At 40.7% G+C, this 23,631-nt stretch overlaps 1 protein-coding gene across 4 annotated transcripts in view; it reads right to left on the reverse strand.

Moving 5' to 3' along the window:
• The window catches only part of snx29 (sorting nexin 29), a 491,480-nt gene that overhangs the window by 405,979 nt on the left and 61,870 nt on the right, over positions 1 to 23,631 (reverse strand). For all 4 annotated transcript variants that reach the window (XM_072560128.1, XM_072560129.1, XM_072560127.1 and 1 more), the window contains 4 exons: positions 21,483 to 21,918; positions 16,112 to 16,236; positions 14,202 to 14,295; positions 13,510 to 13,592 (listed from right to left, as the gene is read on the reverse strand). In XM_072560128.1, the coding sequence (XP_072416229.1) occupies positions 13,510 to 13,592; positions 14,202 to 14,295; positions 16,112 to 16,236; positions 21,483 to 21,918 (738 nt within the window). The remainder of the gene's footprint in view (positions 1 to 13,509; positions 13,593 to 14,201; positions 14,296 to 16,111; positions 16,237 to 21,482; positions 21,919 to 23,631) is intronic.

Here is a 23,631-nt window from a genome sequence, read left to right on the forward strand (position 1 = left end):
CCTCATTTGAGTTTTTTGAGAAGGTGATCAAGCATTTAAATGAGGGTAGGGCAGTTGACATGGTATACATGGACTTCAGTAAAGCCTTCGATAAGGTTTCACATGGTAGGCTGTTGGAGAAAGTGCAGAGGCATGGGATTGAGGGTGATTGAGTAGTTTGGATTAGAAACTGGCTTTCTGAAAGAAGGCAGCGAGTGGTGCTTGATGGAAAATATTCAGCCTGGAGTCCGGTTAACAATGGTGTGCCACAAGGATCTGTTTTGGGACCACTGCTGTTTGTCATTTTTAAAATGACTTAGACGCAGGCATAGGTGTATGGATTAGTAAATTTGCAGATGCACTAAAGTCGATGGAGTAGTAGACAGTTTGGTAGAATGTTACAGGTTGCAGGGCGACTTGGATAAACTGCAGAATTGGGCTGAGAGGTGGCAAATGGAGTTCAATGTAACTAAATGTGAGGTGATGCTCTTTGGGAAGAATAACAGGTAGGCAGAGTACTGGGTCAATGGAATGATTCTTGATTGTGTGGATGTGCAGAAGGATCTTGGGGTCCATGTACATAGATCCCTGAAAGTTGCCACCCAGATTGATAGTGCTGTTAAGGCGGCATACGGTTTGTTAGGTTTCATTCGTCGAGGGATTGAGTTCCGGAACCACAATATCATGCTGCAACTATACAAAACGCTGGTGCGGCCACACTTGGAATATTGTGTACAGTTCTGGTCCCCATATTTCGGGAAGGATGTGGAAGCATTGGAAAAGGTGCAGAGGAACTTTACCAGGATGTTGCCTGGAGGGAAGGTCATATGAGTAAAGGCTGAGAGACTCGGGTCTGTTCTCATTGGAAAGAAGAAGTCTAAGAGAGGATTTGATAGAGACATACAAGATGATCAGAGGATTAGATAGGGTAGACAGTGAAAGACTTTTTCCTAGGATGAAGATGTCAGCTTGTTCGAGGGGGCATAACTACAAATTGAGGGGTGATAGATTTAAGACAGATGTCAGAGGCAGGTTCTTTACGCAGAGAGTGGTAAGGGAGTGGAATGCCCTACCTGCTAATGTAGTCAACTCAGCCACATTAGGGAGATTTAAACTATCCTTAAATAAGCACATGGATGATTTTGGGATAGTGTAGGAAGACGAGCTGAGAACAGTTAACAGGTCGGCGCAATATCGAGGGCCGCAGGGCCTGTTCTGCGCTGTATTGTTCTATGTTCTATGAATACCTTTTTCAGCAAAGCAAAGAATAAAAAAAGACTAAAGATTAAAATAACAAAAACCAGCTCGCACCTCTCAGAGTCAGTTATCAATAGCTGTTCTAATTTTATTGAGGCTAATTGTGCAGAAACATTTGCCACAGACAACAGTAATGTTATACCACAGCAGATGTCACAATCAAATCCATCCCTCTGTTTAGGAAGTCTGACAATCATTCCTTTTGTCCAAATTTTCATGGTAATTCTTTCTCCCCAAACTCAAGAAAGAGACACAAAGCAGTAGCCAAATTCTCATCTCCATTAACTTTGACCAACCCCTCACAAATTATGGATTGTCGTTTGATCCTTAAATTAGCTCTGGTGGAAAATAGCTCCTGTACGGAGGTTTCACATTTGACATCAAGTTCAGCCACTTTTCCAACATAGCTTTCAATCTACCATTTGAAACAGTTTTGTTCAAAATTTAATACAAAGTGCTCTGCCATCTGCTCTTCATATCTTCTGATTTTGTAACAAGTGTATCGTGTGTTTCCAACAGAAGCTTCAATGTAATGATCAAAATGTCTTGTGTGATAAAGGCTCATAATTTATTCTCATCATTTGTGAATTTGGATTCAAAAGTATAAGTAAATATGTTTTTGGTTTTTGTTCTGTTAAGGGGATTTGTTTTTAAAAAGGAGATCAGGAAGTCATTTTTTAACCAGTGTTGAAATATAATTTCCAAGAAACAGTGGTTGCACTGCTGCCTCGCAGCGCCAGTGTCCTGGGTTCGATTCCAGCCTCAGGTGATTGTCTGCGTGGAGTTTGCACATTCTCCATGTGTGTGTGTGGGTTTCCTCTGGGTGCTCCGGTTAGGCTGCACGGTGGGTCAGTGGTTAGCACCTCTGCCTTACGACGCCAGGGACCTGGGTTTGATTCCAGCCTCTGTCTGTGTGGAGCTTGGACTGTCTTCCTCCATGTCTGCGTGAGTTTGCTCCAGTTTCCTCCCACAATCCAAACATGGTGCAGATTTATACGCTACATTGTCCACGTTGTCTGAATAGGTCAGTGTCAAGGAAATTACTTAGGTCGAGACTTGCTTCGAGAAGTTTTGTGGGTGGCACAGTGGTTAGCACTGCTGCCTCACAAAGCCAGAGACCCGGGTTCAATACCGACCTCAGAACTGTCCGCGTGGAGTTTGCACATTCCCCCTGCGTCTGCGTAGGTTTCCTCCGGGTGCTCCAGTTTCCTCCCACAGTCCAAAGATGTGCAGGTTAGGTGAATTAGCCATGCTAAATTGCCTGTAGTGTTAGGCGTGGGAGAATGGGTCTGGATGGGTTGCTCTTCGGAGGGTCGGGTGTGGACTTGTTGGGCCGAAGGGCCTGTTTCCATACTGTAAGTAATCTAAATCTAAGTTTAAATGACAAGCAAACTGCTTGGGGAGCTAATGAATTATTAAGTTATTTAGCAAGTAGATCTTATGTGACATCAGAAAGTTGGACCAGGACCATCGAAAGTTGAGAATAGTTGAAAACAACAGTTTCAACAGGCAGTTCATAGCTGACCAGGTTTTCAAAGCTGAAAAGTCATCTTAAAATGGTTTATGCAGATTAAGTGTCGGAGAAATTTGCCCAATAGGTTAGAGATCACAAAACACCGTTCGAAGTGAAATTGACAAAACAGTTTATTGCAAGCGAAATCACGGGAAGAGAAATTGACTAGGCTGACACAGAACTGACAGTCTGTACAGGTAGGTCAGAATTTCTCCTCTCAGAGCTGAGGATGAGACCATTTTTATAGTAATGCTGCACAATGACATTGATTAAGAAATGGGAAACGACAATGTATCTGGAAATGGAGTGATTTAGTTACAAGGATGCTAATTGGAAAACAAGTATCGGATGAATGTCCTGTTCCTTCACACAATGCGACATCCTGACAGTATCATGGTTCCATTCCTCTTCTCAGGTAGGTGTTAAAGTCTCTTCTGAAGTGGTGAGGTGCTTCCATTGTCCTGTTCCTGGAGCATGTCCTTGCTGGTGCCATCTGTCTGTCCTGCTCTTTGTGTGGCTTTCGTATTGCTGGGTTGTGAAACTGTCCTGAGGGCTTTGAGATATCTGTGGTGCCCTGTCATGTCCATGGGAGCTTAAAGTGTATTCCCTTGTCTGCATGCTGTCTGATTCAGCTTGTGAGTTGTTTGGGAATTCTGAGTGTTCTAGTACAGTTTGGCCAATTTTGCTTTTCTGGGCCTATCATGGGTTAGCAAATCTTTTCCTACATTAAGTAAATAAGATTTTTCAGTCAGGCAGTCGATGTTAATTGTATAAAGAAACTTAAATGAAAGCATTTTAAAGCCTATCAAAATTCATTGTCCTAAGCATCCAACACAAAATGTTCAAGTGCATTCTGAGTCACTTTGTTATGGGAACATTGTGAGGATCCCGCAATGGATCAGAAATGGCACTTGTGGCACTTCCTCTCCGTTAATTGAATTGATATTCCACACTTTTGAAATGATTTGATGACAGCTGAAGACAAACCTGTTGACAGAATGATCTGACGGAAGAATTTCAAAAGAGTGATCAATAGGGTTCAAGCTAGTTACAATACCGTGTGAAATAAATACAAGGTATCCAAATGACTCAGGATATTGATGAGAAAATAAGGAAGCAAAAGGAGGCATATGATGCATACTAAAATAGTAATTGAAATCAACAAGAGTATCTCAAGTGCAACAGAGAGACTAAGGTTAACAAGAAGCATTAGGAAAAAATGGCAGGCTGCACTAAAACAGAAAGCAAAATGTTTCTCAAATATAATAGTAGTAAAAGATTAATTAAGGATAGAGTGGGGCCCATGAGGAATTTGCAGAATAAGCTGCTCTTTGAAGTAAGGGGTATGGCAGAGGTATTAAATGAGTAGTTTGCTTCTGTCTTTAACAAATTAGAAAATAGTGACAACTGCCTGGAGAAAATGTTGATGTTGAGCAACTGAGCAGGACAGAATTAGGTAAAGAAGAAATGCAAAAAGGGCAGGCAGCACTCCAGGCAAAGAAGTCATGAGGCCCAGATGGGATGCATCCTAGATTGCTGAGAGAGAGGCATTTTGTATTTGACAGAAGTTTTCCAGGCCTCTCCTGAACTCAGGGAAATGGAAGTTTGCAAATCTGATGCTACTACTTAAGAAAGGGGCAAAGGTTAATGCAGGAAACTACAGAACTGTCAGCTTGATGTCAACAGTAGGAAAACTGATGGAGGCCATGAAACAGGATAAGGTAATTATACACCAAAAGAAAAATAAGTTGATACTTGACAGTCAACATGGCTTTGTCAAAGGGATGGCATGTCTGACAAATTTGATTCAATTCTTCAACAAGGTGTCACAGGCAGAGGATGAGGAATTGGTGTTGGGACCACTGCTTTTTCTGATTTTTTTAAAGATTTGTAGATGGGTGTTGAGGGCAAAATCTCTAAATTTGCAGGTATTAAGCGAGGGAGAAGAGTGAATTATGAGGATGACGCTGACTGACTCAGAAGTACCTTGACAAGTTGGCCAAAATGGGTTGACACCTGGCAGATGAATTTCAATGCAGAGAAATGTGAGGTAATGCATTTTTGTACAAGAAACATGGAGAGACAATACAGGCTCAATTACACAACATTGAGAGGATACTGGAGCAGAAGGACCTTGGGGTTCAAGTACATAATTCTCTAAAGGTGGCTAAGCAAGGTGAAACAGTTGTTCAGAAGACTTGCGTGTTCCTTGGGTTTATAAATTGAGACAGAGAGAACTAAAGCAAGGAAGTGATGCGCCACCTCTATAAATCATTTGTCAGTCTACACTGGAATCTTGTGTTCAGTCTAGGCACCTTATTTAAGGAAAGATGTTAGAGACCTGGAGAGAGTGCAAAAGAGATTTACTGAATGCTACCAGAAATAAGGGTTTTTAAATACAAGGTAAGATTAGAGAAGTTGGGCTTATTCTTCTTGGAGCAGAGAAGATTGATCTTGAACAATTTTGAAAAGGTAAAAAAGGATATCCACTCGTTGCTATGTCAGTAACTACAGGTCACAATTCAAGACTGTCAGCAGGAGAAGTAGGAATATGATAAGGAGAACGTGCATTAGTCAGAGTTGTTAGGATTTGGAATACGCCGCCTGAGAGAGTGGTGCGTGCTGATTTCATGGGAAGTTTCAAAAAGAGAGCCATATATACATCTAAAAATGATTAATTTAGAGGACTATGGAGATGGGGCTGGAGAATGGGACTAGCTGGGTAGCTCTTTCAGGAGCCAGTACAAAAATAGAAGAGCCGAATGGCTGCCTTCTATACTGCAATATTCTACATTCATATTATTTAAATTCATGTTGCCCATCAGAGACAGCATCCAAAAACACAATCTCAGTTGCCACAACATAGACTTTTGCAGCTTTTGACAATACTCTGGCTAAAGAGGTGTTTTTTAGCCTTGGTTTTACAGAGGTAACGTGCTCAAAGACAATAAATAATCTCAGAGGTGTTGGGTTTTTTTAAAGTTGGAACAATAGAAACAGCTTGAACGGGTTGGGTCAAGCTCCCACAGAATCAGCATTTTTAGTTTTAGCTTTCAGCCATTGCTGGGGTTTGGAAGCTGGATTTGGAAGATCTCATTCCTCTCTCTGTCACAGCTAAAAGCTGGGATGCTCTTCCTGATGCTGTACCTGACAAAGGGGCTGTCCTCCAAAAGCCTGTGATTTCAAAGCTGTTGGATTATAGCCTGGTGTTGTGTGACTTCTGACTTTATCCACCTCAATCCAACAATGGCACTTCCACACCATGGTTAGAATTGTATGTGAGACAATCTATTTTACAAAATTTGCCTTTGCCAAGTGTGTTTTTATAGAATGTTACTGTATTGGAACAATTAATTAGTAATAGTTAATATATGTATTATTTTGTTAAGGATTTCGATAGAGTTACAGTTAAGCCAATTCTTTTATTTTCATTCTGTATTTTAACTGAAGTATAATTATAAAGTGTGTTTTGCTTGATTTCGAGTAGTTTGATCAATCAAATTGCCTTTGGAATGCAATGCCTTATAGTTACCTTTAAAATTACAAAGATTTAGGGTCTAGGCATTCTTCTTAAGGAGGAGGTTTGGTCTGATCTATAACAAGCTGATTTTTTTCACCGCTTCTCTCAATTCTTCCACTGCCTTCAAATTGCCAGACAATTTTTCAACATCCAGTATCAGGTAAGCAGAAATTTCATCTAGATAAATATTAGGAGGACCAAAGCCATTGCTTTCAGTCTCCACTATAAATTCTGCTCTCTCATCACCAATTCTATTGTCCTACATGGCAAGTGTCTCAAGTCGAGTCAAAATGTTTGCAACCTCAATGTCAGATTTAACTTCATATTGAGTGTTCTCCCACTCATCAAATCCATCTGTAGCTTGGCTCCACCACTCTAAATTCCTACAATGCTCCAGGATATCTATCCTCCTTTAATTCAGGCCATTTGAGCTGCTACAAATAAAATCCCTCCGTTCAGCTGCCTAGCCACTAGAGTCTGGAATTCCCCTCATTAACCCGTCATCCTTTTCCTCCTTGAAGTAGCTCCTTAAGACTTGCTTCTTTGTTATAGCTTTTGGTTATCTGCTCTCATTTTCTGTTTTAAAATGTCTCTGATGTGTCTGGAACATTACTTTTAATAATATTTAAGAGATTAAAGAAATACATATTGAAGATGAAATCTGCACAACCAAGAAACACACAGCACAAAGCACAGAAGTGCAACATCGATATTTAAGAGTATGGCATACGACTGTGAGATATCCAGTTTTTGTCCTCAGTAATGAGTGTCAGCACACAATGTGGGCAATCTAGCGAATATTATTTACCTTCAAACAAACACTATCCTCATCTGTTAACAGGTTAGAAAATTGAGAGATAATATTAGTGCTTTCAACTGGCTGCAGACCTGAAACCTGGACTTTAAGTCATCACTGCAGCTTTTACTATTAGGATTGTAATGGTATTGCAGTTGCTAAGCTTTCTTCTTTCTTCCTGCATTTTTACAGGGGAAAGTGCAATGAACGAGCCAAGCTAAATTGCAAACATCATAATTCATATAAAATTTAAGCAAGTGTTTGCTGCCCTTAACTCCAAAGCAGACAATTCTCATCTGGTAGGTGCAGTAGCAGGGACATCACCAACAGAGATGCCACTGGCACCAGCCTGCATCAAACATTAGGACTATTCATGCCAACAAGCAATTGAACTCTAATGTACTAACTGCAGAACTACAAAGTATGTTCTTTTCAAATATTTCTCTCACTTCAAACGTTCATTCGTAAAGTCAGAAAATATGGGATACAGGGAGATTTGGCTATCTGGATTCAGAATTGGTTAGCTAACAGAAGGCAGAGAATGGTTGTGGATGGAAAGGATTCTGCCTGGAGGACAGTGTTGAGTGGGGTGCCGCAGGGCTCTGTTCTTGGGCCTCTGCTCTTTTTTAGTATTTATAAATGACTTGGATGAGGAGGCTGAGCAATGGGTTAGTAAATTTGCAGATGACACAAAGGTTGGAGGTGTTGTCAATAGAATAGAGGGCTACCGCAGGCTGCAGCGTGACATAGACAGGATGCAGAGCTGGGCTGAGAAATGGCAGATGGAGTTCAACCTGGATAAGTGTGAAGTGATGCATTTTGGAAGGTCGAAATCGAATGCTGAATTTGTATTAAAGATAGGATTCTTGGCAGTAAAAGAGCAAAGAAGAAAAAGAAAATGGTGCCAAATATCATCTCATTTGATGGGGACAATGAGGAGGAGGAGGAGCAAAGCTCTGCCGAACAAGTGAAAACTTCAGATTTAACCAGAGAAAGTTCTGAGGAAAATTCAGAAAGATCATCTTCAGCTGTTTCTTCAGCCATGGATTCTTCCATGACTTTAGCTTCTTTTAGTCCTGATTTGAGTAGAAAACCTGATTTTAATGGAAAACAACTCAACTGCAGTATCTTGAAAACTGTGTATGTATGCCTTAATGGTGATTCCAATCACAAGAAGCTAAATATGAAAAGTATTAATGATGACGATGACGATGATGAAGATGAAGATGTAGATAGAGAACACATATATCAACAGATCTCTCAAAGGAAAGAGAATGAGGAGGGCAGACCTGATTCTGAACAGTGAGTGTTTAAAATTATAATTTTTCTTTTGTCAGTTCTTTCCAAAGCTAAATATAGCACGTTTATTTTCTTTTTCTCAAAGCGCAATTGATGAGAATCACATTTGGTTGCAGCTAGTATTTCTCCCATGCTATTTTGCACCGTCCTGTTGAGGCCTCCAATCATTTTCTCAACTACTAGTGAATGTAATTGATAAAACTCAATTACTTGAGAGAAAAAGATCCACATCCTCAAAAAACATAATTGGGCCAAATAGTGGATGAATGTAAGAATGGAACAACTAAATTTGGAATTTGAGGCGAGAGGTATTTTTATTAAGATATATGCAAATAGTTGTTTGGTTACAGGTAGATAGGATAGTGAAGAATGCGTTTGGTATGCTTTCCTTCATTGTTCAGAGGATTGAGTACAGGAGTTGGGAGGTCATGTTGTAGCTGTACAGGACATTGGTTAGGCCACTGTTGGAATATTGTGTGCAATTCTGATCTCCCTTCTATCAGAAAGATGCTGTCAATCTTGAAAGGGTTCAGAAAAGATTTACAAGGATGTTGCCAGAGTTGGAGGATTTGAGCTACAGGGAGAGGCTGAACAGGCTGGGGCTGTTTTTCCTGGAGCGTCAGAGGTTGAGGGATGACCTAGTAGAGGTTTATAAAATCATGAGGGGCATGATTAGGATAAATAGACAGTCTTTTCGCTGGGTTTGGGGAGTTCAGAACGAGAGGGCATAGGTTTATGGTGAGAGGGGAAAGATGCAAAAGAGACCGAAGGGGGCAACCTTTTCACACAGAGGGTGGTGTGTGCATAGAATGAGCTGCCAGAGGAAATGTTGGAGGCTGGTACAATTGCAACATTTAAAAGGCATCTGCGTGGTTATATGAAGAGGAAGGGTTGAGAGGGATATGGGATAAGTGATGGCAAATGGGACTAGATTAGGTTAGGATATTTGGTCAGCATGGACAAGTTGGACCGAAGGGTCTGTTTCCACACTTTACATCTCTCTGACCCTGACTCTGTATTACAGAACTTGAGAACTACTGAAATAAAGACACGCTGTATCAAACTTTTCACCTTTTACTGATCAGGTCAATTCATGAGAACACATATAAAAGGGGTAAGCGAATAATTATTATGTATGAGAAAATTCTGAATTGTTGTTAAGTGGATACTGATTGATAGAGGTGTTAGCATAGAGAATGCACCAATTAGTAAATTAAAGTTTCGAGGGTGCAACTATTATGGGAGGTACACACATGTCTTTATGTGTCAGTTATTTGGATTTCCAGACGGCAATCAGTGAGGTTCCACACAAGTGGCTGTTTGCAATAGTGAAAGTATGTGGAATTGTTTTTTGGTTAGATTAGATTCCCTACAGTGCGGAAACAGGCCCTTCAGCCCAACAAGTCCACTCCGACCCTCCGAAGAGCAACCCACACAGAGTCCTCTCCCTCTGACTAATGTACCTAACACTATGGGCAATTTAGCATGACCAGTTCTTTGAGGAGGTGTCAAGACAGATCAACGAAGGTCAAGCAGGGGATGTGGTGTATATGGACTTCAGCAAGGCATTTGATAAGATTCCCCATAAAGTCAGGAAGTATGGGATACAGGGAGATTTGGCTATCTGGATTCAGAATTGGCTGGCTGACAGAAGGCAGAGAGTGGTTGTAGATGGAAAGGATTCTGCCTGGAGGTCAGTGTTGAGAGGGGTCCCACAGGGCACTGTTCTTGGGCCTCTGCTCTTTGTAGCTTTTATAGATGACTAGAATGAAGAGGTTGAGGGGTAGGTTAGTAAATTTGCAGATAACACAAAGGTTGGAGGTGTCGTCGATAATATAGAGGACTACTGCAGGCTGCAGCGTGACACAGACAGGATGCAGAGCTGGGCTGAGAAATGGCAGATGGAGTTCACCTGGATAAATGCGAAGTGATGCATTTTGGAAGGTCGAACTCGAATGCTGAATTTGGATTAAAGACAGGATTCTTGGCAGTATGGAGGAACAGAGAGATGTGGGTGTGCAAGTACATTGATCCCTCAAAGTTGCCACCCAAGTGGTTAGGATGCACATGGTTTTTTTGGCTTTCATTAACAGGGCGATCGAGTTTAAGAGCCGCGAGGTTTTGCTACAGCTCTACAAGTCCCTAGTGAGACCACACTTGGAATATTGTGTCCAGTTCTGGTCACCCTACTATAGGAAATATACAGAGGCTTTGGAGAGGGTGCAAAGAAGGTTTACCAGGATGCTCCCTGGACTGGAAGGCTTGTCTTATGAAGAAAGGTTGAATAAGCTCAGACGTTTCCTTTTGGAGAGAAGGAGGAAGAGAGGAGACCTGATCGAGGTATACAAGACAATGAGTGGAATAGACAGAGTCAATAGCCAGAGACTTTTCCCCAGGGCAGGATTGACTGGTACGAGGAGTCAGAGTTTGAAGATATTAGGAGGAAGGTATAAAGGAGACATCAGAGTAGGCTCTTTACACAGAGAGTTGTGAATGCCTGGAATGCACTGCCAGCTGAGGTGGTGGAAGCAGAGTCATTGGGGTCATTTAAGCGACTGCTGGACGTGCACATGGATAGCAGTGAGTTGAGGGGTGCGTAGGTTAAGTTACTATATTTTACATTAGGATTAAGTCTCGGCACAACTTTGTGGGCCTAAGGGCCTGTTCTGTGCTGTACTTTTCTATGTTCTATGTTTCTGTCATTTTATAGATTGGGTGGGATAGCCCTCAATCTACATTTGTAATCTCATTTGTTTTCTGGATGACACAGCAACAATGCTCACACGATGGCTCAGTATTTAGCATTGTTGCCTCACAGCGACAAGGGTCCAGGTTCAATTCCAACCTCACACTGACCGTGTAGAGTTTGCACATTATTCCTGCGTCTGCGTGGGCATCCTCCAGGTTCTCCAGTTTCCTCCGACAGTCCAAACGTGTGTGGCATAGGTGGATTGGCCATGAGAAATTGCCCATGATGTCCAGGGATTTGAAAGCTAGGTGGTTTAGCCACAGAAAATGCAGGGTTACAGGGATGGGGTAAGGGTTTAGGTCTGGGTGGGTTGCTTTTTGAAGTCATAGAGTCATAGAGATGTATAGCATGGAAACAGACCCTTCGGTCCAACCTGTCCTTACCGACCAGATATCCCAATCCAATCTAATCCCACTTGCCAGCATCCGGCCCACATCCCTCCAAACCCTTCCTATTCATATACACATCCAAATGCCTCTTAAATGTTGCAATTGTACCAGCCCTCCAACACTTCCTCTGGCAGCTCATTCCATATCCATACCACCCTCTGCGTGAAAAAGTTGCCCCTTAGGTCTCTTTTATATCTTTCCCCTCTCACCCCACACCTAAGCCCTCTAAGTCTGGATTCCCTGACCCCAGGGAAAAGACTTTGCCTATTTATCCTATCCATGCCCCTCATAATTTTGTAAACCTCTATAAGGTCACTCCTCAGCCTCCAATGCTCCAGGGAAAACAGCCCCAGACTGTTTAGCCTTTCCTGGACTTGATGGGCTGAATTGTCTGCTTCCACACTGTTGGGATTCTATCTAAACTTGATCATGAATATATCCACAACATGTGAAGTGAATCTTTTCTCAGCATTAAACCTTCCCAATAACTCGATGGTAAAGGGAGGAGTGTCAATACATCCAGCGAACTCTGCTACATATTATCCATTATCAAATGCTGAATTAAATGACATTACAGACCACCTGCCAAAAGTATACTGCTCACCATTGCTTTTATTCAGCAAAAGACTCTTGCTCAATTCATAAAACCATTTGCAAACACAAAGAGCAAGTCTAAGATCAGCACAGTATCAACTTACATACTAAATAGTCTAAGACACAGTTATGATCTCAATTCTCCTGCACTATAAATTTACTTAAAATACACATTACAGGAAAGATTTGGAGGGTTTGGAGAGGGTGCAGAAGTGGTTTACCAGGATGCTGCCTGGATGAAAATAATAAATCTTGTGTATGACTCACCAACAGTCATGGCTTCTGAGACAGAGGAAGTTGGCAAAAGGCCATTAACAATATCAGCCCTAAGTGGAGGTATGAACTATAAGGAGGGGCTAGAAATCTCAGACTGTTTACTCTGGAGCAGCAGAGGCTGAGGGAGAACTTGACAGAAGTCGATAAAATTATGAGATACATAGATAGGGTTGACGGTTAGAATCTTTTCCCCAGAGTGAAGTGTCTAAAACTAAGAGGCATGCATTTAACATGAGGGTAAAGTTCAAAGGAGATTTGAGGGGCAAGAGTGGTAGGAGTGTGGAACACACTGCCGGGGTAGCAGTGCAGGCAGATACAGTAGGGGATTTTAGATAAGCATATGAACACAGAAAAAATGGATGGAAATGGACCAAGGGCAGACAGAAGGGATTAGTTTAATTTGGCAAAATGTTCGACACAACATCATGGGCCAAAGGGCCCACTCCTGTGCTGTAGAGTTCTATGTTCTTTAAGAATAATTTTTAACAGAATAACATGCATTACCTCAATCACAATGGAGGAACTGTGTTATGAATTGGAAGATGAAGAAAGTAAGATTGTTAACTCAATGTTAATTAACGTACAATGTATCTGGACTGACAATCAAAGTGGATGATGACAAACTTAACAAGCTAGGCAGGGGGGATGCATTTTGAAAACAACTTAAGGTACGTAGCACCAACTGAGACAAGTGGGAGATGCAATAAGCCGATCAGAATGGCATTCAGTCCTACAAACTGTACAATTTTAAAATCCAATTCAGTGGTCACCCTACAACACAAACTACAACAGCAGCAAAATCTAAGCGGCAGACATCTAAGTGTGCAAGTGCAGAATGAATTGCTTTGCTTCAAGAACTCTGAAATTGTGCCATGAGGAACTCCTGAAAAACTGAACAACTCTCAGACCTTTGGTCAAAGTTCAATCAACTGTATATTATAACAATTAAAATGTTCACTAGGATTTTCTTCATTATATTCCACTGTCCCCCAGACAAAATGTTCAGATTAAGAACTCAAAAATATGACTATTGAATTCAAATACACTGTACTTAGTTGGTTAAAAGAAAAAAACTGACAGACATTGCTTTTAATTCAATTCAAACAGAAATGATAAATATTTTGTAAAGACACTCACCAACAGTCATAGTTTCTGGGACAGTAGAAGCTGGCAAAAGGCCACTACCAATATCAGCCTGAAGTGAAGGAGCTGCTTCAGCACTGTGCAGAGACATAAAACAAACCTCAGGAAAATACTTTTTTTATAAAATATGACTGAAATAAATTAATCATTTCGACAGCATCAATACTCTTCAGAAGGTGTTCAAAGTTTGGGAAAAGATTTGTAGCTCGGGTGCTCGTTGTTGTGGTTCTGTTCACTGAGCTGGGAATTTGTGTTACAAACGTTTCGTCCCCTGTCTAGGTGACATCCTCAGTGCTTGGGAGCCTCCTGTGAAACGCTTCGGTGATGTTTCCTCCGGCATTTATAGTGGTTTGTCTCTGCCGCTTCCGGTTGTCAGTTCCAGCTGTCCGCTGCAGTGGCCGGTACATTGGGTCCAGGTCGATGTGTTTGTTGATAGAATCTGTGGATGAGTGCCATGCCTCTAGGAATTCCCTGGCTGTTCTCTGTTTGGCTTGCCCTATAATAGTAGTGTTGTCCCAGTCGAATTCATGTTGCTTGTCATCTGCGTGTGTGTGTGTGGCGAACAGAACCACAACATACTCTTCAGAAACTAGGAGTTTGATGCTAATACAATGAATAGAATATTTCTGGAAAAACAAAGCACACATCAACAATATAATCAATGACAAATGTCATTTAATCCTCACCTATACTGATGCTGGGATCCTTTCTGGGCAAGTTCAACAGCCAGAATAACATTTTCATGTTCATCACAGTACACCAGATTATCAGAAGTGGCATCTGCAACATATGTAACATACATTATTTGTCTCAATAAGCTAAATTTGCACACCTAAAAGTTTTAAAAGGGTCCTGTTCTTAAAACAAAGCTTAATGTTATGTGCAATGACACTTTCAACCTGACCCTTATTCCAAAGTTATAAAACAAGTAGATAATTACCTGTGATTAGCCTTCTGATAATTACTTAGGATTCTGGAATTTTCCAGTGGAGTTATAACTGGAAATATAACTGTACATTTTCCCAGTTTATTTTCTTTGGATATAGATTTAATTCCCAACTATAGTTCTGAAACACCAACTACAGTTACCAATTAGTTTATCCTACTGTCTCACCATTGTGGCAAACATATTAATTCAAGCACAATAAACAGAAACGAAGGAGATATTAATTAATCATTCCTTGTTGTTCCTCACTTTGCTCATGACGAAGCTGAGGGAAAATGTAATAACGCGATGAAAGCCAATGGAATGAAGAATAAACAAATTGTTACTTTTTAAATTATACACACAGGTCTAAAATGAAAACCTATCAAAAAAAGGTTTTCCCTGATACCTTCTGAATTTATCTACCTTGACAGTATATCTAAGAAGTCGAAAAGTGTGGTGGTGGAAAAGCACAGCAGGTCAAGCAGCATCCAAGGAGCAGGAGAATTAACTTTTCAGGCAAAAGGCCTTCATCAGGAAAGTTGGGGGGAGGTGCAGAGAACAGGGCTGAGAGATAGATAGGAAGGTGGGGGTGAGGTAGCTGGGAAGGCGATAGGTAGATGCAGTGGGAGGTGATGGTTATAGTCAGAGGGGAGAGTGGAGGAAATGGGTGGGAAGGAAGATGGGTAGGTAAGACAGTTCAAGAGGGTGGTGCCGAGTTGGAGCATTGGATCTGGGGTGAATTTTGGGGGGGGGAAATGAGGAAGTTCTTCTCCCCCCTCCACAAGGAGTTTCCTCATCTCCCCTCCCCCCACCAACACATCCCATAGTCGGTACCACCCTCTTGAACTGCCCTAACTGCCCATCTTCCTTCCCACCCATTTCCTCCACTCTCCTTCTGACGTATCACCATTATTCCCACCTTCATCTACCTATCGCCTTCCCAGCTACCTCACTCCCACACTCCTATTTATCTCTCAGCCCCCTTCTCTCCACTGCCCCTCAACTTTCCTGATGAAGACGTTATGCTTGAAACATTGATTCTTCTGCTCCTCAGATCTGCTTGAACTGCTGCGCTTTTCCAGCAGCACACTTTTCGATTCTGATCTCCACATCTGCAGTCCTCACTTTCTCCTAATGTATCTAAGGATTATATCCTTTATTCGAAGGACAATTTTCATTTTTAAATGAAGACACATGAAAATATTTGAGGGTGTTTCATGTTTACTAGGCATCACCCCTGTACAACAGGGACAAAAGAATACTGCAACTTCCCCTGACCAAGTATGCACGTGTAAACTACATGCATGGCAGTAATTCAGGCTAGCCGATAAAGGCAACACTTGACAAGTCATCAAAATCGATAACATAACAAGCTTGAAAGAAAAGTAATGGGAAAATAATTCTCAAGAGGCAAGTAACTCTGCTCTGCAAAACAGCAAACAATATAAAGGAAATTTGCCTTTGAATTGTGTGTCATACTTTAGTGATGATTTGGAGGTGTTGGTGTTGGACAGGGGTGGACAAAGTTAAAAATAACACAACAGGTCTAGTAACCTTTTGGACTAGAACCTGGTGTTGTGATTTTTAACTTCATACTTTAGTGAGACACCAGGGGGTGCTACAGATTAAATACGGAACAAGCATGAAGCTTTCACGTACATTACCTACCAGACTGAGAATAGGAACCAACTGCCATGACTGGAAAAAGAATGTCAGAGCTGTCATTGTCATTCAGGACTTGAAGAGTATTCCAGCTGGACATTTGAGAAATAGATACATTTTGCACAAGAGATCTGTAGAATTAAAAATAGGCAATGTGATCACTATAGAATATTATATAGGGTTACATAGAACACACTTTGCAGGAAGAAGCCATTCGGCCCAACCTGTCCATGTCAGTGCTTATGCTCAAATCAAGCCATCTCCTCCCTTTTTTATCTCAACCTACCATCATAACCATCTTGTTCTTCACATGTATCTATTTTCCATTTAAATGCATGCTAGAAACTTAGAAATTCCACATTTCTGTACAAAATAAGAGACTTGTTTTATCAATTGTTTGTTCTTTTTCTATTGTTCCCAAACAAAACCATAATTTTCTCAGGATTAATTTTTCTCTTTAATTCTTTCACATAGGCTTTTCAGCATCTCAGAGGATTCACTTTAGATAATCAGCATTTATTTTGCATTTTACTCTGATATTAGATGTGCAAGTATGCTTATTAAGCAAATATGATCACAGTCTGTTGTCTACTTTAAAATTTAACTGTTTCCTCAAAATTATGGAATATTTCAGTGAAATAGACAATGAAGAGTGTTCCCGCTTCTGGGAAGAGCAAATCTAGGGGTTACCAACATAAGGTAGTCACTAATAAATTAGATAGGGAATTCACAAGAAGCCTAACGTCATCAAAGAATCTCCTTCATTAACTGTCCCTTGATTTGAGGATGATAACTTTTCAGAGCGTTCTCACTGAAAAATGACATCAGCACATATAAAGAGAAACTTTGAGAATCTTAGAGCAAAGTATCCTTACCTTGGTCAGACAATCTGGGTTCATATCCCACCTGTCTCAGAGGTACGTTGTAACATGTCTCAATTAGTTGATTAGAAAGTACTCTTTTTTTTAAAATAAAAAGATACTTCATTTCCTTTAAGGCTTATAACTACTTTCGAATTGAATTTTGTTCTTTTGATTTTTCCCTGAGTACACAGAGACAAGTAGGGCATGATTTTCTCCTCCCGAGGTGGTGAGAAGGGATACTAATTGGGTGAGGTTCCCTGGAGAGATAATAAATGCTGGGTGAGAAGAGAAATAGGCAATCTTCTCAACTTTCCACCAATTGTTGTCCTTATTAATAATTAGGATGGCCTATTTCTGCTTCTACATTTTATGGTCTAATTTATTAGATTTTAATTCAGAAGGAGAAACAGGATTTGGCTAATTGCACAAATTAAGATTACGTGAAGAATTAAGATACACTTAATAACAATGCTAATAACAGCTAAGTTAATAGAAACTCCAAAGACTGGCATGTAGTTGCACACACCATACGTGCATTGCATCTACTTTCCATATATTCTGCAGCAGAATGATGCTGCAGTGAATAAAGTAATGAAAAATATTTCTATTAAAATTCACAATGATTATTTAAAAATCAGAAAATACACTGATATACTTTAAAATTCTAACAAAACCTACATAATTTATGAATGGCATATCACAAATTGCAACAACCTTAACTCTTTTTCAGCAGAATTTATTACCATCAATCTGACATTTCAAATGTCCTCTGCAAGAAAAAGGTGAACAAAATTTCATGACTACTATTTCAGACAGTTAAAATTATGACAGTAAATACTGACAGTACAACTAACACACAAGGTTTTTGTATGCTGTATTGTATAGCTTAGCACACATTTTTGTGCCCAAAACCAAAAAACACAGGAACTTGAAAGCAAGTGGAGATCAATCACACACCTGAACCTGTTGATGATTTCAACTTCCTGCCACCCACTTCCTAACTGCTCATTAGCCAAGACAGTAAGGTTCCCACAACTGGCGGCACGGTGGCTCAGTGGTTAGTACTCACAGCACCAGGGAGTTGGCTTTGATTCCAGTCTCGGGCGACTGTGTGGAGTTTGCACATTCTCCCCATGTCTGTGTGGGTTTCCTCTGGGTACTCAGGTTTCCTCCCACAATCCAATCCAAAGGTGTGCAGGTTAAGTGAATTGAACATAGAACATAGGCAAGTACAGCACAGAACAGTTCCTTTGGCCCATGATGTTGTACCGAGGTTTGATCCTATGTAAAATATAATAACTTAATCTACGCACCCTTCAATTCACTGCTATCCATGTGCATGTCCAGCAGTCACTTAAATGTCCCCAATGACTCTGCTTCCACCACCACAGCTGGCAAAGCATTCCAAGCATTCACAACTCTCTGCGTAAAGAACCTACCTCTGAGGTCTCCTTTATACCTTCCTCCTAATATCTTCAAACTATGACACCTCATACCAGTCAATCCTGCCCTGGGGAAAAGTCTCTGGCTATTGACTCTGTCTATTCCACTCATTGTCTTGTATACCTTGATCAGGTCTCCTTTCTTCCTCCTTCTCTCCAGAGAGAAAAAGTCTGAGCTTATTCAACCTTTCTTCATAAGGCAAGCCCTCCAGTCCAGGCAGCATCCTGGTAAACCTTCCTTGCACCCTCTCTAAAGCCTCTTTATCTTTCCTATAGTAGGGAACCAGAACTGAACACAATATTCCAAGTATGGCCTCACCAGGAACTTGTAGAGATGCAGCAAAACCTCGTGGCTCTTAAACTCGATCACCCTGTTAACGAAAGCCAAAAAAACCATGTGCATTCTTAACAACCCTAACCACTTGGGTGGCAACTTTGAGGGATCTATGTACTTGCACACCCACATCCCTCTGTTCCTCCATACTGCCAAAAATCCTGTCTTTAATCCAAATTCAGCATTCGAGTTCGACCTTCCAAAATGCATCACTTCGCATTTATCCAGGTGAACTCCATCTGCCATTTCTCAGCCCAGCTCTGCATCCTGTCTGTGTCACACTGCAGCCTGCAGTAGTCCTCTATATTATCGACGACACTCCAACCTTTGTGTTATCTGCAAATTTACTAACCCACCCCTCAACCTCTTCATTCTAGTCATCTATAAAAGCTACAAAGAGCAGAGGCCCAAGAACAGTGCCCTGCGGGACCCCACTCAACACTGACCTCCAGGCAGAATCCTTTCCATCTACAACCGCTCTCTGCCTTCTGTCAGCCAGCCAATTCTGAATCCAGATAGCCAAATCTCCCTGTATCCCAGACTTCCGGACTTTCTGAATGAGCCTACCATGGGGAACCTTATCAAATGCCTTGCTGAAGTCCATATACACCACATCCCCTGCTTGACCTTCGTCGATCTGTCTTGACACCTCCCCAAAGAATTGGTCGTGCTAAGTTGCCCATAGTGTTAGTTACATTAGTCAGAGGGAGAAGAGTCTGTGTGGGTTGCTCTTCAGAGGGTCAGAGCGGGCTTGTTGGGCTGAAGGGCCTGTTTCCGCACTGTAGGGAATCTAATCTAACGAAAAAAAATTTCATATATTTTCACTATTGCAAACAGCCACTTGTGTGGAACCTCACTGATTGCCTTCTGGAATTCCAAATAACTGACACATAAAGACATGTGTGTACCTCCCATAATAGTTGCATCCTCAAAACTTTAATTTACTAATTGGTGCATTCTCTATGCTAATACCTCTATCAATCAGTATCCACTTAACAACAATTCAGAATTTTCTCATTCATAATAATCATTCGCTTACCCCTTTTATATTCCTGTTCTCATGAATTGACCTGATCAGTAAAAGGTGAAAAGTTTGATACAGCGTGTCTTTATTTCAGTAGTTCTTAAGTTCTGTAATACAGAACTACACATGATCTTAGCCAAAAGGCCGAGAAGCGAAGTCAGGGTCAGAGAGAAGTGCAGCACAGAAACAGACCCTTAGGTCCAACTCGTCTATGCCGACCAAATATCTTAACCTAATCTAGTCCCATTTGCCATCACTTATCCCATATCCCTCTCAACCCTTCCTCTTCATATAACCACCCAGATGCCTTTTAAATGTTGCAATTGTACCAGCCTCCAACATTTCCTCTGGCAGCTCATTCGATACACACACCACCCTCTGCGTGAAAAAGTTGCCCCTTAGGTCTCTTTTGCATTTTTCCCTATCACCCTAAACCTATGCCCTCTCATTCTGGACTCCTCAAACCCAGCGAAAAGACTGTCTATTTATCCTAATCATGCCCCTCATGATTTTATAAACCTCTACTAGGTCACCCCTCAGCCTCTGACGCTCCAGGAAAAACAGCCCCAGCCTGTTCAGCCTCTCCCTGTAGCTCAAATCCTCCAACTCTGGCAACATCCTTGTAAATCTTTTCTGAACCCTTTCAAGATTGACAACACCTTTCCGATAGGAAAGAGACCAGAATTGCACGCAATATTCCAAAAGTGGCCTAACCAATGTCCTGTACAGCTACAACATGACCTCCCAACTCCTGTACTCAATACTCTGAACAATAAAGGAAAGCATACCAAACGCATTCTTCACTATCCTATCTACCTGTAACCAAACAACTATTTACATATATCTTAATAAAAATACCTCTCGCCTCAAATTCCAAATTTAGTTGTTCCATTCCCACATTCATCCACTATTTGGCCCAATTAAACAAATGGGAAAAATAAAACAGATCATGTCAACAGGGGGGGGGGGGGGTTACAGTTGAAGGATAAAGGGTTTTAGGACTGAGATAAGGAGAAATTTCTTCACTCAGAGAGTGGTGAACCTGTGGAATTCACTACTACAGAAAGTGGTTAAGGCCAAAACATTATGTTTTCAAGAAGGAGGTAGATATAGCTCCTGTGGCTAAAGGGTTTTGGGGAGGATTAGGGTATTGAGCTTGATGATCAGCTGTGATCACACTGAATATGGAGCAGACTTGAGGGGTCAAATAACACACTTCTGCTCCTATCTTCTATGTTTCTATGTGCCTGAGGAGGCAAAAATACATGAAAAGAAAATACATACGTATTAGCTGACAAACATGGATAAAAGATAATCAGAATACTTTGTTTAGCTGTCTACTATGGTCCTGCTAATGAACAGTATGACATCTTAGTGGAATTTAAGGGAGGAGTTAGAGTCTCCCAGGATCTAGTGCACCCAGCTCCACCTATTATTTTGTTCTTCACAAACTGATCATAAGTTAAAAAGAAAGCCACCTTGTGTTCATTTTTTTTTGAAGACGTGGATCTTTTTCTCTCAAGTAATTGAGTTTTATCAATTACATTCACTAATAGTTGAGAAAATGATTGGAGGCCTCAACAGGACGGTGCAAAATAGCATGGGAGAAATACTAGCTGCAACCAAACGTGATTCTCATCAATTGCGCTTTGAGAAAAAGAAAATAAAAAGAAAAAGAACTGACAGAAGAAGAATTATAATTTTAAATACTCACTGTTCAGAATCAGGTCTGCCCTCCTCATTCTCTTTCCTTTGAGAGATCTGTTGATATATGTGCTCTCTATCTACATCTTCATCTTCATCATCGTCATCGTCATCATCAATACTTTTCATATCTAGCTTCTTGTGATTGGAATCACCATTAAGGCATACATCCACAGTTTTCAAGATACTGCAGTTGAGTTGTTTTCCATTAAAATCAGGTTTTCTACTCAAATCAGGACTAAAAGAAGCTAAAGTCATGGAAGAATCCATAGCTGAAGAAACAGCTGAAGATGATCTTTCTGAATTTTCCTCAGAACTTTCTCTGGTTAAATCTGAAGTTTTCACTTGTTCGGCAGAGCTTTGCTCCTCCTCCTCATTGTCCCCATCAAACGAGATGATATTTGGCACCATTTTCTTTTTCTTCTTTTCTCTTTTACTTTTTCCATCTATTAAAGAACAACAAAATCCAGAGTTAATTGGGATGCTTTCCCACGCCAAGAAAGAAATACTACAACTGAAGTTTACCAATCAAAGGTATTGTGTTTTAGTTAATCTGTTATACTCATTTTGATTACGTTTTATGCCACTAAATACCTCAAGGAATTTTCTGAAAGTGCAAATATTTTACTGCAACACATATATCCACATGAAATGCTTTGAAATGTACTCACTTCTTCCAGATAATTTCAAATAAAATTTTCCAAACAAAAGTTAGGATAATGAAGAAGGCGTTTAGTATACTTTCCTTTGATGGTCAGTATGGAGTACAGGAATTAGGCTGTACTCAGTTGCGGCTGTACAGGACATTGGTTAGGCCACTTTTGGAATATTGCTTGCAATTCTGGTCTCCTTCCTATCGAAATGATGTTGTGAAACTTGAACGGGTTCAGAAAAAATTTACAACCATGTTGCCAGGGTTGGAGAATTTGAGCTACAGAGAGAGGTTGAATAGGCTGGGGCTGTTTTCCCTGGACCATCAGAGGCTGAGGGGTGACCTTATAGAGGTTTATAAAATCATGAGGGGCATGGATAGGATAAATAGACAAGGTCTTTTCCCTGGGGTGGGGGAGTCCAAAACTAGAGGACATAGGTTTAGGGTGAGAGGGGAAAGAGAGAAAAGAGACTTAAGGGACAACCATTTCATGCAGAGGGTGGTGTGTGTATGGAATGGGTTGCCAGAGCAAGTGTTAGAGGCTGGTACAATTGCAACATTTAAAATGCATCTGGATGGGTATATGAAAAGGAAGGGTTAAGAGCAATATGAGCCAGGTGCTAGCAGATGGAATTAGATTGGTTGGGATATCTGGTCAGCATGAACGAGTTGTACTGAAGAGTCTGTTTCTATGCTGTACATCTAAATAAAACAAACTTTCTATGGACTGCTGTAGTAGGTCAAATTTTTTTAAGTAACATAAGAGACATATTTAAGTAGTTCGCAGATTATTTAAAATTAGGACATTTGGTTCAATGGTCTGCATATGAGAAGAATCGTGGCAAATAGCATTCAATCTAGAATGAGATTTGGAGATGGGTAATAAATCGTAGAAGAAACAGTGAAGCATTGGTCTGCATGATCACAGCTCCTTGACGATAAGAGGACAGACAGATAAGGTGTTTAAGGCGGGAAATGGAATACTTTCCATGACTGACTAAAGCATACAATATAAAAGTAACCTGTATAAGAGCAAGTAAGTTATGCCAGAACTGCATTAATCACTAGTTATACCACAGCAGGAGTACTTCGTACTTCACAATAAAGGAATTATGTGGATACAGAGGATTTTCATGAGGCTGTTGCCTGAGATAGATGATAATAGCAATGGGGCAAAAATGAATAGGCTCAGTTTGTTTTCTTTGGAACAAAGGCAGCTAATAGGAGAATTACTCAACTTGTACAAAACTATGAGGAGCCTAGACACATTGAGAGAAAGGGCCTATTTTCATTAATAGGAAGAAAGGTAAATAATCAAATGGCATAAAAATTTAACTAACTGCCAGAATTAACAGAAGTGCTTTTTTTCCCATCCAGAAGGTGGTGCTAAATGCCTGAAAAAGTATTAGAGGCAGAAACCCTCACTGCATTTAAAACATCCTTTAAAATGCGTTTGATACGCCATAATCTATAGATTTTCAAACAAGATCTGGAAGGCAGGATTAAT

This window comes from Chiloscyllium punctatum, chromosome 40 (genome assembly GCF_047496795.1).
Source record: "Chiloscyllium punctatum isolate Juve2018m chromosome 40, sChiPun1.3, whole genome shotgun sequence".
Classification (NCBI taxonomy): domain Eukaryota; kingdom Metazoa; phylum Chordata; class Chondrichthyes; order Orectolobiformes; family Hemiscylliidae; genus Chiloscyllium; species Chiloscyllium punctatum.